Genomic DNA, 19,022 nt, shown 5'->3' with positions numbered 1-19,022 from the left:
GTTTCCATCTGCATAGTAACAACCACAGGACCCATGTTTCAGACAGATCAAAGAGATGATGTTATTAGTAGAGAATTGCCAAAGCGTGAATTGCCTGGGCTTCACAGTGACCTATTTAGCACTCCCACCGGGACGCTCTGAAGTTCATTTATCTGCATTAACATCTGAAACACAATCAATTATCACTACAATAAGGTGAGCGAGTAAACCGTGGCAGGATTTAGATTCATGCATAATTAATGGTTAGCAATGAATCAGTAAACACCTTGGCCTGAAACTCCCAAACACAGTCAAATGCCCTGATAATTTGAATTTGAATTTGAACTACAACATGTGAAACTACACTAAAGGGGCAACATGGCTAAAGTATGGATATTTTCTATTCCGCAAATTCATCGATGTGGATTTTCATTCAGTTTTTGCTTTTTCTAATGTGGTTCTTGAACGTTTTCCATTCCAGTATTATTGTAATTATATCATAATAGTCTCCATTTCATTCTACCACAGTCCAAACTCCACCACAAACACTATGATGCTGCTAATACCACAGGATTGGCTGGTCCCTGTCTGCAGCCAAGCAGCCAAAAGCACCATGTAATTGAGATTGGTCAGATGTTTTATTCACATTTCAATTAAAAGCAGATTATTTGCAGAGAGCTTTACTCTACAACAACCAACTTTTTTTTTTGTCTCGTGTACCTCTTGAGTTGTTCATTTACACTCCAAGTACCCCCTACCTCTAGGATCTTCTCAATATTATGACAAGGTGACCGAGTAAAGTAGGATTATTCAGTAATTAACAGTGTGTTATGTTGAAAATGAAGCTAAATTGCTCTCAAAAGCAAACCTTTAACTTAAAAAAACATCATTAAAACTGACTTTCTTTTGACATTAATGTTGAAATTCCACTGTTTCACTTTCTTTTTTAATCTGACATAATTCCAAGTCCCCCCTGCTAAGTACTGATTGGGAAACACTGCTCTACAACATGCTTCATCCATTACACTTGTGTACACCATACATAATAGGCAAATCGTCATTTTGTGAGTGGGTGTGTGTGCGTTTGCATATCATTTTTTGCATACCATATTTGCATAGATGTTCTGATCCAGCGCACAAGACTAGGTTGGTGGGAATCTTGAGTCTTGAGTTGTGATCATAGCAACACCAAAAAAACAGCAGAAATAAGCCCATACTGATTCTAGGTCTACAGTATTGCCAATATGAGAAGTAAACTGTGCTTGCTAATAATGCTCCACATAGCGGTAATGCAACAGGCTGCTCCCTAATACATCTGTAATTGCGTAAGGGACAAACAAAATGAAATCAGGCGGCGAAGGTACAACAATCGCTTTGCTGCTAAAAGACAGAGGGATATCTGTTTGCTGCTGCAGATTAAAGCAAAGATTGTTTTACTGCCTGAAAGGATAATCAACCAAGTTACTGAAGTAGCCAATGCCATTAAAATAGTACTCGAAATGGCACGAGTTGAGGCAGTAGCGAGTGCCCAGTGAATATATATTATACATCCAACTAAAGAGGTCAAAGGGTACCTAAATATGCCATAGAAGGGAAGCTAGCACATTCCCTGGGGGTTTATGTTATCTACCAGTGATTTGATGCTCTTAGTCTGATCTGGGAAGGATTTGCAGTTAGAAACAAGAATTTGGACTCGGTGTCTCATTTGGCAATGCTTGAGTTGCCACTACACATTTGAGAACCCTTCTTAGGTCAACTATGTCGCTTTGATCTGGGGGAAACTCCAGCTAATCCGTGCAGTCCCATTGTGGCGCTGACAGGGTTAAACTTGACCGTGAGTGAAAGTATTCTCAAGCTCCAGCTGCCTCTTGTTTTACACCGTTGGGTAGTTTTTAATTTGGTCACAAGTCAAAATCCGGCAGTGCGGCACATCCTCTTACAAAACATGACTTTAAGTATTTGTGATTTGATTGTTTTGGATGGAGGGGGGGGAATAGAGACCAGGGTGATTCAAGTTCGGCACATGAAAAGCTCAGTTTGACACTAGTCGAACACTTCTGTAACCACAAACACTATGTCAGGCGCACACTGAAATGCACTAAAGGCGGCTTTTGAACGTCTCCGAATCCGACAAGAAGAGTGATGAAAGCAAATGGCAACATCCAGGCAGGTGCGGAGTTCGAACATGAATCACTGGTTTGAAGGTGAAAAAAAAAAAAAATGTAATTCTCTTTGTAAAAAAAAAACACTCACCTGTTGTTGTCGATGTGTTTGAGGAATTCCACTTTGAAGTGCTGGGCCTCCTGCTGAGGTTCAGATCCAGGCGCGTTATGGTGCGCTTGTTGCCGTTCTTGTCGATCACCTCAGTGTAGACCTTGAGATCGTCCGCGTTGCTGGAGCTGTCCGTGTCCTTATCTGACAATAGCACTATTCTGTGGTTGAGCTGGGGACTCGCCTGCTTGGAGGACAGCGGGGACAGGACGGGGGACATGCTCTGGAGGCTGTTGGACGCGGGGAACGACGTGTTGAAGACACCAGCGAGAGGCGAACAAGGGCTCCTCGCAGCGTGCACTTTGACCGGTTCCGTTGTGTAGGACAAAGGCAAAGACAGCTTCTTGCCGTTGCTTTCTCTCCTGTCCTGAGACCCATGGCTGACTCGCTGCACCTTCGCCTCCACGTCTTGCACTTTGGCTTTGACCGTCACCCCCACGCTCTTCTGCTCTGCACCCTTAACCGCCGGCTCACCGTACGTTTCGCCCAGAGAACTGAGCCTCCTTATCGGCCGAAGGTTGCTTCCGCTTTCCCGCCGGTTCAGACCCATCATCAGGCTGCAGGAGGATGACTGATATCCCAACTCCCCGTCACATTCCGAAAAATCGCTGTAAAAATCCGTCTCGGGATTGAAATTCTGGTTGTCCTCCATGAAGTCCATCCAGCGATCCATCTGGAAGGTCTCGTCTGCGGGCAGGGTGGGATTACTGACCGCGCTGACGTAGGATCCAGTCATCGGGCTGTTGGAAGTTTCGGAAAGCGAAGTGTCCGCGGTTGAAGGTGCTTCCACAGACACGCCGTTGGTAACCTTTTGCTTCATCTTGCTGTGAAGCATCTCCTCAGCGCTGTCCGTCCTGTTTGCATTCGTCTTCTTCATCTTTTTGCTTTTAAACATCATTTTCTTATGCTCAGAAGCGATGGGGTAGATATTACTGAGCGTCTGACCTTCCAAGTGGACTTCCTGCCCATCTGTGTAATCCTGTGGTTTCCCATCCTGGTTGCCCATCCTGACTTTGAGTGAACAGTCCGTGCAGAGCGATAAGAAGTTAGTGAGTAACTGGTGGTGCTCAGCTGCCAGCCACAGGAGCTCCTCCACTGCCTCCTTTGTTGCCTGGTGGGAATTGCTGAGGAGCAGTTCACTTGAGGAATCAGAAGACTGGCCTCTTTGTTTGGACACTCCAGGAACCTCCTTGCCCCGCTCGTCATGGTCATTACTGGAGCTTTCCAACTGGGGGGCGCGGCTCTTGTACTTGAAGCCCGGATCCCGCCTCTTGGGGAGATACGGGCTGACTTTGCAGACCTCTCGTATGGGTGGGTAGAGGAGGAGGATGGAATGGGTGCTCCGCATAACAGGAGCCATGCTAGCTACGGATGTTTTGCACTGGAATGCTCAGACTTCAGGTTGAATAACAGGACCGGGGCAGCAGAGGGGAATCTTGGGTCGTTCATCACCGGGCCTGTTTGGAGACTGACAGGGACAGAGAGTGGCATAGTGGACATAATTTAGACTTTGCAGACAGCATTGGGTCAATAAACAGTTAGTGCTGCTAGTGAAGTTTATTGACTGTATGTGCCATACGTTAACTAGTGGTATATCTCTGTTTTTATAGGTAACATCCTTCACTTTTAAAGAGGCCTAAGCAGTAGACTGATCTACCATGTAATGGCTATGCAGCAGTTGCGAAAACTACCACAATGAGTACAAAGTTTCAAAAATATCAAAACCTTTGGCAATGATCTCATCAGGCACTGGTCCTGTCACAATGGCAAACACAGTGCCAAAAACAACAAGAAATGTAGTGCTCATTATATGAACCTTCGATTCCTTTATTACAAATTAAATGTTACAACCCATAATTGTATAAATACTTATATTGATACAAATTCTATTTAATCCTTTCCCCTAATTTTCAGAGCAATTTTTGAATATGAGTGTAACTCATATTCTACATAATATAACATGACATTCAAATAATTGTAATCGGTCCTTTTTGAAATGCAAGGCTATTTTTAAACCGCACATCATCTACTTCTCAAAGCTGTTGGAAAATCTAGGGTTATGTGAAGTCTCAGAAAGAGCCATTTGAGATGTTTACAGGCACAACGCACTGCACCTGTGCTTCACAACTTGGCCTTGACATACTGTATTTGGCAAAATCTTCCGTATGTTGACATCATAACACACTGCCGCGGGTTATTGTCACCTTGCAATAACCAGAGGCAAGGACTGCAACATAGAGGCACGAGGATTACTTCGAACAGTCACGCCATCAACTATTTTACAGCGATACAATTGAGAAATGCCACATACGCGCAGTTGTAATACATCATTAAACACTACATAATGCAAATCAGCACAGGCCTCCATCTACCGCCGTTACACTTAGACATCCCCAAAGCATGAAGTTATTACTCAGCACGAATGCATGGAACAAAGTGAGACATAAATATTGACTTACTGCATTTAGTTGGAGGAGGATGATGCCCCTCGTCTCTGTGGTGCAGCCTGCCGCCGATCACCGCTGCTGCTCGGCTGGTCCTGCTGTCTGTGACGGACAGCAGCTCTGTCCAATGACAGAGCTCAGCGCAGGATCTCTGCTCTCTGATTGGCTCTTTTGGCCTTAACCACATGCTACTTTTGGGAGCCTTTGCAGCTGCAGCTTGCAGGTAGGCCATGTGATGTACACGAGCCGTTCATGACAGGAGGAGCAGTTTGAAAATGGTTTTGTACTGAACACGATGCATTTATATTTACGCTCGGAGACTAAAGTAAACTGTGTTGACGCTCACCTTAAGTGTCGGGCAGAGGGCAGTGACCTCTCGTGGCCAAAATGTGACGCTTATCAAGGTCCCCCATTTTGCTCTTAGATTATTTTTGATTAATTTCATAGCCGGCCTACAGCCATTTTAGACTGTTTGTCTTTAACCTACATAAGTAATCCACTCCACTTTATTTAGAATTTAAATGATTAAATATTAAAAAAACATAAATAATTAAAAACCGTAAATAAAATACACTAACAAAGTTTAAGACCTTAATTTAAAGCTCATAAAAAAACCTGTTAAATAAGAGACACAGAGGACCACACAATTCACGCGCTTAAAAGCCAGAGAATAAAAGAAAAACCCACGAAAGAAGAGTTCCTGGTCAAGATGTAAACCCACAGACGCGGACAACAAGGAACAGCTTGGAAATGAAAGTAACTGGTGCTTTGGCCACGAGAGGGCAGCATCGTATCAAATTACGCCTGCAGTTATGCGACGCTTTTTACTGCATTAAACCTGGTCTGGTCCAATGTAATCTAAGTTTGACACAGAAAGAGAATGATTCCACCTCATGGCTATTCATATTTAATTTAGTTTGGTTAGTGCATTAAATAATTTAATCACGATCCATATAGACGAAGAAGCCTTTACATTATTGAATATGGAGACACACAAAAACTCAGTGCACAGAGTTCAAACTGATCCGCCAATTGATGTAACCGATATCAGTGATTTTTACTAGATTTCGACACTTCATCTTCTTAAATAATAGTTTGTCAGTTGAGGGCAGTTCACTATTTCTACTGTAAGATGATAGACTATTAGAAGTGACTCTCCAGTTTAGGACCATAGACTGTTTTAGGACAGACACGCGGAGCTGTCCGTGGTGCTGATTGTGACTGACGACCAACGAATACAAACATGGGTACTTTGTTAACACATGACTCACTCGGATGCACCTGTGGTTGACAGCTGCCTGTGGATGATCCTACGGTACATGAATTTGAATACTGGCGCCCCCATTGCTGTAATATTTAGATCTGCCTGTGACGTCGCCGCAGATCCAGACCGCGCTCGTGCTGTGGGTGCTCAGTCCTCAGTTGCAGGAGCCCACCGATGCGGACACACTGTGCTCCTCCTCCGGGCCGGTCCTGAGCGCTGAACACCGGGACTGGAGAGACACATGCTGCGGTCCTGTGCCCGCTGTACAGCCGTGGATTAGCTTTATGCTAATAGTGACAGGAGAGAGGAGCCAGCGGAGTCTGAGCAGCCTCCTTCGCAGCCATGGCTGAAGGAGGAGAAGGAGAGGATGAGATCCAGTTCCTCAGAACTGTAAGTACACCTCATGGCACTTATTAGCCGCTCTAACAGCGGAGTGGGTTTTAAAAACGCACCATGTGTGAGCCATTATCGTTGCTTGTCAGCCATTGTCTTGAGTAATGTTCTTTCAGTCCGTATCTCCTGATAACCCGGTGCCTTCTTGCACATCTTAGAGCCAGCATATTGCCCTATTGTTTTTGCGCATCAGATAGCTGACAGCTATTGTGTTTTCTGCAGTCTTCTCTCTCAAAGTTTAGACACTTTCATGGCAATGTAAAACTTAGGAGTGCACATTTTCCGTCACAGAATTTGACCAAGAATGATTTTTACCAGGCAGTGCGCGTCCTGTAAGTTTAACATGGTGTACACTTGTTAGCTGCATTAACGGGGGGGTTTGAGCATGTGTGTGGTCAAATTAATAACAATGTCATTTAAATAGATATAGTGCAGCTGTTTCTAGGGCAATATTGATATATCAAAGATATATCAAATTATTAACAATAATTTTGAAAAAGTGTGTAGCATGACTTTTCAGCATTAGTGAAGGGAGACAATTGAGCCCGAGGAGATGTTTTACTGACAGAGATAGATGGTGACACTTTCTGCTCAGAGATGGAGAAGCGCGTGCATATAGTCATAGCTGCAAATGCTTGCCCGGAGGAGATGAAGCTGGAGGTCTTCCAGAGAGACCCCCAGACAGTGGGGGTGTGTGGCTGCACATACTGCTGTCTCCACTCCTTAGTTCCTCTTTATTGAGCTGAGCATATGCACAGACTGTAAGGCTTCTATAGATGTATAAGAGATGTATAATGTGTCATGTAAACATTTCAGTCAGTGGAAGCTCACAGTCAGAGCAAATGCACAGGTATTTGTGTGTTTAGTTATTGTTATTTGTTGTCATATAGGAGGCGGTGTAAGCATTATGTATAATAATCAAAGCTGTATCTTTAAAAGTTTCTTACCTGTTTTGACTTTGTCTATTTGAGGGCCCAGTTTTGGAAATGTCTGATTATATTTTTATATATCATATAAATGTGTTGTTGTAAGGTTAAACTACGTAATACTTTCGATAGTATAGAAATCGAAACCCTATAGAATCTATAGAGTTCAATGTATCCAAAATTAATTATTAGTTCACCACAGCAAAAAGAATAGAAAACAACGTAAAAGAATGCATGATGTGCTGTGTGTGTATCTGTAGAGCTTTGTGTATGCACAGTAATGGCAGTGGTATTTAAAACTTGCTTTCACTTTTCCTGTTCTGTCAATTAGTCTCTCAGAGCTCCGCCATTTAGCCATATAGGTCACCACATCAGTATGACTCTGGCTGCAGAAGCAAAAAACAAAAAAAACATCTGACATTTCCTTTGTGCATCGCCTTTTTATTCTAGACTGGAACTAAAATGCCACCAATTCACAGTCAGAATTTGAGCACCTCATGCCCTGAGTTACCGATTTATTTAGCTTTCCACTTGCCTGACTTTTTGGGATGTTTTTCACATTATGACTCGGGAGAAATCACAAAGGGCTGTTTCTATAAAAAGGAATTTTGCTGCTTGTTGCGTCCATCCACACTGGAGGCGGCTGTCATGAGTGCAAAAGAGGCACGTGCGTGTGTGTGAGAGTGTGTTGAATGCAAATGCAGTCGGAGCTGCATGGTGCAGTCAGCCTGCACCAGACATGCCACGACTTTAGGCTCTGGACAGAAATTATTCATCAACGAGCAGACAGAGGCAGAAAAGCTACTATGGATAGAGCATGTGCGGTTGAGTGGCAGTAGCTCAGTCAGTAGAGCGTTCACCCAGGGCCCCAAACGTCAGTGGTTCTGCCCCTCAGCTGAACTCAAGTCAGCAGTCAATGAAACGACCACGAAAAATGAGTCTTAGTTTATATGTGAGTAAGTAAATAAAGGAATACGTAAAAGCAAAGAAGGTTTTAATGTGCGTCCCTACACTGTGACACCTTCATGTTGTAAAGAATAAAGGGAACACACAGTACCTGAGATACTTTACCTTGAGTCCTGAAACTTTTCCTCCTTGATTATCTTTGTGTGCAGATGCTTTAATATCTGTATGCCTGTTTGTCTCGCTTGCTTCCAAACATTGCCCGTTATTGAAGGTGAGGAGCCTGATAAAGCAGTTCACAAACTGCCTTTTCTCCAACAACACAAAGTAATTTCCCTGGAGTGGTCACAGAATTACCCCTGTCGGACCACTGCCCATAAAGCCAGCTCAGTAAGAGGAGAGCGAGAGGAGAGCGAGAGCGCGCATATCTCAGCCATGGCTAATTTGTTGCTACAGGATGAGGAACAGTGCTGATTCTGAGCCAGAAGATTGGCCGAAAAGCCCAATTGCTCTAAAACCTAGGGCTAGGTTTTTAATGATAGATGCATACTGTACTATTTGAGAGCGTGCACTGATGTTTATTTGGGCCACATGAAGTTTAATATTGAATGAAATTGGTTATGCATCAATTGGCTGTACATTCCTATTTCAGCAGCAGTGGGTCTGCAATCAGGCGCACAATGAAACAAACATTTCATTAGAGCTGCTACATGGATTGGATATTTGCAAATAATTTCCCTGCATACTGCATCTTGCGTCATGCCTGATTTAGAAAACTGTCTTGCAAAAAGGCTAATTTCTCTTACAAATGCAGACTGTTTACCCATGATGCCGCAGCTTTCAGGACGGCCGTGAGGTGAGCTTCATATCCCAGTGATCTATTAGCAGTTTGAGTAGGAGTAGCGACTTTGAAAAGGACAGACTGGGGCTGTGACTAATGCGCTGTGGCTTGTTTATATGAAGCCGCTGCTGGTTTGCATTCAAGCAAAGAGCGCGGCGCACAAAAAGTCGCTCCACTGAAATTTTCACATGTGAACAACATCTCTAAAGCTCCCATTTTGGCTGTGCCTTCAATGGCCCCGCTCTCGTTGCCTCCTCTCCACTCCAATAGCGTTCCTCGCGCTGCTGGGTGCATCTGTTTTTGTTCTTTTTCTTTATCTTCTTTTGCCCCAGATCTACTTTTCTCATCTCACATTCTACTGTGAGAAGCTATATCTGTCTTTCAGCCTACAGTTTAAGCTCTGCTCAGCCTCGACTGACAACTGACTGACAGGTTAAGTGAGTTTCTCTTCATTGTGGCGCCTGTTAGTGGGTGGGATATATTAGTCCCAGTTTTGACTTGTTGATGTGTTAGAAGCAGGGGAAGATTGGCAAGAGCCAGAATGAGAAACTGGTGCTTTTGATCTTGGTTATGATAGAAATGTGTGTGTGTTTGATGGTGTTCATGCATTTGAAATGTCCTTAGTGTTGGTTTGTGAAGGCAGGGAAAGGCCACTGCAGGAGACATCCTTTCTCCCCTGCAGAATGTACCAAAGGTCAGCGTTTGTTTTTCATCAGCCTTTTTATCAGCATTTTTGCCTTCCTTTTTTTGCAATTAATGACATACTCCATATTTTTCATGAATAAGTATTGATCTGGAAGGCGATGTATTGTTTGCCTGCCTTTTGTAATATCCGGCCTGTGTTGTGTGTGTGGTGTTGGTGGCCACAGAAGGAAGCAAATACAGTAAGCTTACTCTACTGTAAATGATGAATGAACGTGTCATGCATTATAGAGGTTGCAAGAAATAATGGAAAAATCTCTTTGGTTTGGGCATGTTTTGGACAGAAAGGAATGAAAAGCAAAAATATATAGAAGCGTGAGGCCAGAGGAGCAGCAGGAAATAAGAAGAGATACCGTAGATGCGCGTGAGAGCGAGGAGGATGCAGATGTTTTGGTTTGTGTCTTCCACAGAGAATGTTCAAATGAAGATTGATTTCACTCAGTGCATCGCAGGCCGTAAAAGGTCTGTTTACAGAAATTAGACAGCAGCAAATCCTGCATATTACGTCTTTACGGAGCAATAATCTACAGTCGACCCTCTCCAAAGGTTAATGAGAAGAACGCGCATCAACACCAGCCATAATTACCATTCATTTATAACATTATCAGATAACAATCTCCATACTCCCATAGCACCCCCCCCCCCCCACATTTCTCCTGCCTACCCCCTCAACTATTTATACCAGGCTCCGCCCCTTGCCGTGTCACTCGCCCCGTGCATAATTGTGAGATTAGTGTGAAATGATTCTCGCTGATGGGGAATTGCGGTTGGGCACATGGTGGTATTCCAGGCGACACCAGGGAGGGCATCTCTCTAATGTTATTATGATGAGTGCCGACGCCGTTTCACGCTTGGTTTAAAACAGTGATAGCACACTTTCATTAGCAAGCAGGAGGCGTTCGGCGCAGAATGTGGCAGATTGGAAATTTGTGAGGATTTCTTTTAAAGTTATCAGTTTGACGCGTTTTGCCAGATGTTGGGTGCGGCTGTTGTGGAGTTGAGTTCGCGGCAGTGTACCTATGCCGCGTTTTAGGCGGATTGATCATATTCTTGTTAAAGCTGTGGTGAAAGTCGCACTCAGAAATCCTTTTTAAACAGGTTAAGAGAAGTCATTTGGGATTGTTTAATTCTTTATGTCACAATGGTTTGCTTTATTATGTTATAGTTAGACCATAATATAGTCCAGAAACTTGTATACTCTATAGCTCTGCATCGCCCGTACAAACATATTCTACACTTCACCTCTTAACCACCGCAGCATCGATTTTTCTTCTTCTCACTTTCCCACTTGTAATTTCAATTTCAAAACTGGACTGGGAGGAAAGTAAGTTGCCGTGACGATGAGGTGCAGGTGTTGCAGCAGATGACGGACAGATAAGATCCAGCCTCCAGTGAGAAGCAGAGACGCAGACAGACACAGCCCGCTGCAAAGCTGCTGTAATGAGCTATTGATCGAGCCACCAAATGAAGAAATTTCCCCAGTAATGTCGCTGGCATGCAGTAAGCAGGACTGATTGATCTGCTGCTTAAAGACGCGATGAATATTTAAACAATGTGTACAGAGCCCTGACACTCTCTTGGTTCTGGACCTCCCACATTGTTTTATAAACTGGTGCTGCATCCTGTGCTGCTTTAGAACTCTGTTCTTTCTTACAGAGGCGGTTAGTACTCAGTTACATTGAAGTACATGTACTTGAGTAACTTATTGAAGTTACCATACTTTTTTGAGTAGTTTTATATACAGTACTTTTTACTTCTACTAAAAATTATAATGAAGTATCTGTACTCTTACTTGAGTAAAAATATTGTTACTTTTTCCATCCATTCATCCATTTTCTTCCTCTTTATCCGGGGCCGGGTCGCGGGGGCAGCAGTCTCAGCAGAGATGCCCAGACTTCCCGATCCACACACTCCTCCTCCAGCTGTTCTGGAGGGACCCCGAGGCGACACCAGGCCAGCTCGGAGACATAGTCCCACCACCGTGTCCTGGGCCTTCCACAAGGCCTCCTCCCTATAGGACATGCCAGGAACACCTCGGAGTCGGCCTTTCGATGTGAAGGAGCAGCGACTCTACTACGAGCTCCTCCCGGGTAACTGAGCTCACCCTGCGAAGGAAACTCATTTCGGCCGCTTTTGTCCGTGATCTCGTCCTTTTGGTCATTACCCAAATCTCATGACCATAGGTGAGGGTGGGAACGTAGATCGATCGGTAAATCGAGAGCTTTGCCCCCCGAGAGCTTCAGCTCCCTCTTCACCACAACAGTCCGATACAGCGACCGCATCACTGCTGACGCCGCACCGATCTGTCTGTCGATCTCACACTCCATCCGTCTCTCACTCGGCTGGAAACCGCCTCAGAGCAGCTGAAGGTCCTGATTTGATGAAGCCAACAGAACAACATCATCTGCAAACATCAGAGAGTAAACAGTAAATATTGACCTCCACTGCTTTTTTATACATTGAGGTGTTTAATCAGAATAAAATTGCCTGACACTGATTACATATTATATTGTTATTATAATAGTCTCCTGATCATATTTGCAGCCAACAATACGTCTTCTCTCTCAGCGCTGAGAAATCCCAGCACAGTTTTTCTCCTGAACACACCTGTGCAGCAGCAGTCGCGTAAACTCCCACCGATTTGATTGTGTTACTTCTGCCTGTGGAAAAGGTTAATTGGTATTCACTACGGCGCTGAAAAGTCCACTGTGCCCTGAATGCAGCTTCAACACGTGCTCTTGGTTTTTATTCAGTGGATCAAAGCAGACTTTCGCCTCTTGCTTGCTCCCCCTTTGTGTGCCCTGATAGCCACACGGGACCGACTACAATACGAGGCGATTAATTCAGGTGGTAGGACACTGGCAGGACAGTAAACATAGTGCTGATAATTGTTGTTCAGGTTGATAATGAGCTGCAGAGTTCAAATGGTGTGTTTGTGGCGACCACTGCGGGCTTGTTAACAAGCAGAATAGACTATTGACTTCTGATGTGGTTTGATAATTATGCAAACTTTTAACTATTGTTCAGTTTAAGGCATTTAAAAGAATAGAGCTCACAAGCAAGTAAATGATTTGGATTTGGTGCTATGTTGTAAGTATTTTTTTAGACTACATTTTTTTGTGCAAAACATTTGAAGTACAGTAACTTTTCCAATACTTTACTACAAGACATTGGACTACTTTTCCTGTTTGCCGGTCGATATTTCATGCAGTGTTTTGAAGAGTTTCTAAGTCTTACAAACGGAAATGATTTTGTTTTGATGTGAGTGCATTCACTGCGGAAATGTCTTGCCTTTGTGGAGGTCCGTGTTCTATTGAAATGCACAAATAACAACCAAAAAGGACACAAAGAAACCAGCCTCTTGTTAATTGCTGTCCTTTTCAATATCTAGCAGGGCCATCGCTGAATTTCATCTGCACTTGGCAGGAAATTTCTTCTTCTTGGCAGTGCATTTTGGCCGCCACGTGACTCGCAGCTCTGTGTTTCGGATTGGGCTTCTTTCCAAAGATCTGTGTCATCGTATTCGGTGTTGAGAGTATGAAAATATTCTCTCATTGTCAAAACATAATTCATTTTTTCTTAATGTCAAAATTGCAGCAACACCCTCCATGTTGTGGGCTTGGGCTTTTACTTTCACACTCAGACATCCAGAATAATGCGTGCAGCTGTTTATTTATCGTAGAAAACCGCCTGTAATATTTACACTTTTACAGCCAAAAAGAAGCAACATTAATTCAGTTGCACTTTCTTTTCATATCATTTCCATTTTGCCCGTCCAATGCTCGAGTGCCCCCTGTGGTCCCCATACCCTTCATTGGAAAACACTGCTGTAAAATTTGAGAAATCATCTGGTGCTAGTTTTGTCAGACATTTTCCGGAATCCTTTCAACAAGAGCTGATATTTGCATAGTTTTTGGGGGGGAGTTTGTCAGCTGTGTTGACAATTCCCTCAGATTTTAGTTCCACTTTCTCAATCATCTGAAGCTCATTCTCCCGTTGCGGCATTACAGCGCTGTGACTCAATTATCTGCCTGTTTACCCAGAACAGAAACCCACCTCTGCAGTTTTAATTAGGCACCTGAACAGCCATTATACATTGAGCTATACCTCACAACAGAAACGATGACAGCCTCTCTATCGTTTATGTTAAGTGCAATTATAATGCCCTATGTTGCATCTCTCCACTGTGTCTCTAATAAGGCCGTTTAGAGAAGTCCTAACTGCATTCTGCACCCTCAGTAACAAATTCCTATCGCCTGTGTCATTGAGACACACTGTGACACTGGTGCGTCATTTGTGTCCTTTGCACCGATTTTTATAAAGGATTCTTATTAAGTACTCTATTGTTGTTGTTGCATAAAGCTCTTATGACTACATAAACTCTGTTGCTTCATACAGCTGGACAACAGAAGAGACTGCATGAAACTGCAATGGTGCACTTCAAATCACAGGTCTAAATCTAAAAGTGGTGAAAGTTGAAAAACAGTGCCATGTTAGACGCAAAAGTCATGATTTTGTAGCTCTAGTAGATGTGTGTGTTGTGTAGAAACATCTTACAATTAAACTAAACTTCCTCCTGTCACACAGAAAAAAACATTGCCTGAATGTGAAAATGTGAATCTCTTACTTCTGGCTGAACTTTGCGGAGCTTGTGTGGATAGTTGTCTCTGCCTTTCTCACCGCAGGAGAGGGAGTGCAGAGAGAACATTTCTTTTTCTTTTCCCATGCAGGCTCAGAAACTCCGCAGCGCTGTCTCCAACTTTCAACAACTGAGGCACAGCCACTTCAAAAGTACCTCCCTCAGCTTTTAACACCCTTTCTCAACTTTTTTTTTTAGATCTTACCAAGTGCAAAATGCCCTACAAGAAGCTGCGGTACCTCTCATGTGTGACTTTCACATGCTGGCTGTTGCTAAATTTGGAAATGGGTTTGTTTTGCTGTGACCTGCCCCTCTGATGCTGTCCCCTGAGAGACACTAGCACATTAACATGCTCGACACCTGGATCTGCAGTGACACGGGCAGGGCACACAGCTGTGCTGCACCGCCCCGTCTGCCTGCGCTCAGGTGACGAAGAGGTCTAGCTGTGGACCGTTAGTATTTATAATGAAATCTGCCGGTGCATTTGGAGGAAATAGAGTACAGTAATAGAGAGGATTCTTGCCAGATGTGTTTTTTTTCTCACGTCAGACATTTTTACTTTTGTGTTATTATACAATCTTATTGAGTTTCTGTAGTGTTTTCTTTCATAGTATTTATTTGGCCACCTCAGCGTACTTAAATTCTTTCATCAAATTCCTTTATGATCTAACTCTAAGAATAACTTGTGAATGAGAAAGAAATATGCTAATAGCTGTAGTAATCTGTCGAATTTCTTTACACCTTTCTTTCGACGATCAAATGAATACAGCAGATATTTTGCTAGTAGTTGTTGGTTGTACATGTGTTTTCTAGCTTTTAGTCCATGGTAGAGTGTGTCTGTTACCTAGTGCTAAAACAGACTTATGCGTGTGTAGGCCTGTCACGATAACTAAATTTGAAGTTCGATGGAAAGCATTGTGATAAACGATATTATTGACTCTAATGATAGTAGATCAACACTCAGGCATAAAAATGACAGTAAACCTTTATTCTAAAAGTGCATAATCATATCCTAAAATACCACACAATCTGCAACAAACATGAAATATAATGTAAGTTAATTTGTTAGAAATAAGTTTTATAAAGAAAAAAATAGGGGTGAAATGCTAATAAATGTACAGACGATAAATATCGAACCCAAAAATGTATCGTTTATCTGTTATTTATTGAACGAACAGTCGATATAGTAATTGCCGTGACAGCCCTATGCGTGTGCATCTTTCCATCGACAAACATGTTGTTGGTTACATAAAAGACGAAAGGAACTGCACTTTAGTACTAGAGTGTTCCCCCAGACAGCAGCATAGCCAAAGCACCAGCTGTCCCCTCTCCCCTGCGCCTCCCGCCACGTTTCCCTGACCTGAAACTAAACCGTGATTTCCACTCACTCCGTCCCCATGGGTCTTCCTCTCTCTGTATATAAAAAAAAAACAGAGCTGAGTCACAAGAAAGCGCTTCGTCTTTTGTCTTTTGGTTGCAGATGCTCTAGTTGGTAAACTGTTTCTCCCAGACTTCACAGGAGTTCTATTCCCTGACTTCAACCTGTGCTGCAGTCTTAAATAAGAGCGGCTGGGAGCGGGGCTTGTTCCTTTGCTCTACCCACTGTGACTACCCCGGAGCTCCCCAACTGCAATGTAGCATCTTATAACCCTACGTAGTCAGGGGAAGAATCTCACGGAAGCAATAAAAAAAATAAAAAAATAAAAAAAAAGTTCCTCTCCCTACACTATACCCTGGCCTTTTGATAGCCCCGGACAGTGGAAAGTTGCTTACGTAGCTTTCCAACATTTAAGCCACCAATGGGGGGTTTTAGGCAACGCTGCAAGATACTGTACTCTTTATAGCACCCTCTCCCAGGCTTAACACCGTCAAAACCTGGCAACCGCTTTGATCTGCATTCCCCTCAAATAACCCACGGCTAACCAATCACACGGCGTACACTCGGTCGTCTTAATGTGGCTGTTTTTCCACGCTGGCTTATCCGAGTGTCCGCCGGTGAAGATGGATCGCCCCGGTGCATATGGCAAGTGGCGCTCACAGCTGTATAAAGAGATTGGATGGTGATCGGGTAATTAGACGGCAGACTTTTTTTCTTTTTTTTTTTTTCAGAGGCGCCGAGCAGAGACGCAAACCGCTGTAGGAGCAGGAGAGAATTGTTGTCTGAAGGTTCCCGGGTTTATTTGCTTTTCAGGTCTATTAAGGCGCAGAGGTGGATTTAATAACCAAGACCCCGACACTGACCTGGTTTGCACCCGATGTGATTTTTTTCTTCTTCATTTTCAATCACAAGGAAGTCCTTACTTGAACTCGATGAAGTGATGGCCCCTCATATTTGCTGTTGCATCATAAAATGAAATTGAGAGACCGTCCTCCTGCAAAGCTTAACAGCCTTGTAGAGATGTCGTACCAGTAAAATTGCCAAGGAATATATTACATCCTTTAGCTTGTTTTGGTCTGGTGGTTGTTGCTGTTGTTTACTTTGCCTCAGTGCCTTCTCGTATGGCACGTGCATATTGCCTAATATAAAAAGGTTGTATTGTGAGATAAAAGTGTGATATTCTGTGACTGTCTTGATATATATTGCAATAACGATGTTACTGCGGTATTTTACACAATACACACCCTTGAAATTAAGTCAAAGCACAACTTAAACTTACTAAATCAGGACCAAAACGAGGCTGAAATGAAACTATATTAGGCTACCACACGTTAGGTTGTGTTTGTGGGGGTTGTGTTAGCAAATAAAAGTGTAAATCCCAGTCATTTTGCTGTAAATAGAGGCACATTTTTTTCCACATCATATTAACAATGTGACTGAAATCTGGCTATATAGGCCTGTTGTGCACCTTTCAGTCTAATAATCTGTGGATTTTGAACCGAAGTTGCAAGAGATGAGTCAAAGTGTACGTCCAATATTTAGTGTTGTGTTTTACTCACCGTTTTCCTTGATGTCTGTGATCTGTGTGCGTTTGTGGCACGATTCCTGACGCAATCCACGATTCCGTTTGAGACCCAATGAGTGAAGTCTGTTTCGATTCTGCGTCTCTGCCAGTCCTGATGCATTTCCACGTTCGGTGCCAGTCTCTTGCCACTCACACTATTGAATAACAGGCTCTGAGGCTGTCGTCCTCGGCAGAGCTTTTAAAGGAGGCCCCATTTTAGCCGGTGTCAACATTCATTTACAGTGTCACTTTGGCCCGGCTCTCTGTAATGATGTGTATTTGTGCTAAAGCCTTGTGTTGTGCCGCTCTTCCCTTTTTTTTCTCTGTTCGCTTCTTGTTCCAGCTCTCCGTCCTTCTGTCTGTTCTGAGGGAAGCAGCTTCAGCATTTTGCCTCAGGATTAACACTGCCATTTACACAGCAACACTTAGTCATGGGAACAAAGGCTCTGCACTTCACTGGGGCGGTGCAAACTTTTTTTTTTTTTTCCAAACCAAAAATGTGGAAGAATGTTACAGTGGCAGTCTGAATTTTGTCAAAAGTTATTTCAACAAGGCTTTGGCTCCTTGTTGCTTTAGGTGCAGTATGAAAACTATACATTGACAAACTTCATTTATCCACAAGGAGAATATAATAAAAGTTACCAACCCTTTGAAGTAAAGTGAGATTACTACAGACTAGAGGTCGACCGGGGCCGATATTTTGACATTTTACAATATTGGCTATCGGTCAATCTAGCGCAGATAAAAGCCGATACGTCTGGGACCGAAAGGGATAGAGAGTTCCTGTTTTTTGCATTGGAAAGAGCTAAGTCAAGGCTTTAAAATGAGTTCGGGACAATCCACAGTTACCATGGAGATCCGCCGTAGCTGTTAGCATACATTTTCCATAGACTAACATTAGGTAAAACAGAAAGTGGATAAAAAGCTGTGGAAGCTGCTGAGTCACTGCTGGTAAATACATCTAAATCACTTTGGTGTCCAAGTGTTTTAATGTGAACAATAACTCCAGTATTTTAACTTTTAAAATCTCCATTAGTTTATAATTGCTGCTAATGCCATGATGCTTAGCGATATGACATCACATTCCCGAACTCTATGAATATTGGTTAGCTACAAGTTTGTTAAAGAGAAGTTTCACTAAACCTCCCAGAGGAATTCAATCGCAGAGTTAGTTTTAAGTTTAGTTAAGTTACACCTGGTTGGAGGATTAACCTATTGCACATGTTATTTTTTTACTACTAACCTACACAGACACGGGGAGAAACATGCAAACTCCACGCAGAAAGGCCCCGTCCAAGTGGGAAATCAACCTGGGACCTTTGAACTGTGAGGCATGAGCGCTAACCGCTGCGCCACCGTGCGCAACATCTGCAATTGTATTTTTGATTACCTCGCAAAATGCTGCGGCTAGCTACAATATGCTAAAGCTAGCAGCAGCTAATTGAAGCTGGACAGAAACTATGATTGAATCACCTAAAGTAATCAAATAAAATCAACCACAGATAGAGAGGCCAGGTATTTATGTTTTTACAGGATTATAGATCAGACATTTGGAAATATTGGTCAAAAATATCGGACAGAGATATCGACATTGGCCAATAAAAATCCCCCAAAATTGGCATTGGCCTTAGAAAAACCTATATGTCGGTCGGATATGTTGTGTCTACACGCTGCTCCATCCAAACAAGCAAAAACTATATGGTTTTATTCAAGTCTCT

General features: G+C 43.1%; 2 protein-coding genes across 2 annotated transcripts in view; one reads left to right on the top strand and one right to left on the bottom strand.

The window, feature by feature from the left end:
- The window catches only part of LOC306976416 (formin-like), a 44,846-nt gene extending 40,039 nt beyond the window's left edge, over positions 1 to 4,807 (bottom strand). The window contains exons 1-2 of the mRNA XM_079574337.1: positions 4,710 to 4,807; positions 2,233 to 3,718 (exon numbers count right to left, since the gene is read on the bottom strand). Of these exons, the coding sequence (XP_079430463.1) occupies positions 2,233 to 3,610 (1,378 nt within the window). The 5' untranslated portion in view covers positions 3,611 to 3,718; positions 4,710 to 4,807. The remainder of the gene's footprint in view (positions 1 to 2,232; positions 3,719 to 4,709) is intronic.
- Positions 4,808 to 6,064: 1,257 nt separating this feature from the next.
- The window catches only part of LOC306976415 (ryanodine receptor 3), a 97,918-nt gene continuing 84,960 nt past the window's right edge, over positions 6,065 to 19,022 (top strand). Inside the window, 1 exon segment of the mRNA XM_079574336.1 lies at positions 6,065 to 6,348. Coding sequence (XP_079430462.1) covers positions 6,301 to 6,348 — 48 coding nt within the window. The 5' untranslated portion in view covers positions 6,065 to 6,300.

This window comes from Gobius niger (assembly GCF_951799975.1).
Source record: "Gobius niger genome assembly, chromosome: 16".
NCBI classification, from domain to species: domain Eukaryota; kingdom Metazoa; phylum Chordata; class Actinopteri; order Gobiiformes; family Gobiidae; genus Gobius; species Gobius niger.
The sequence above is the reverse complement of the archived record's forward strand: the minus strand, read 5'-3'. Positions and strand labels throughout refer to the sequence as shown.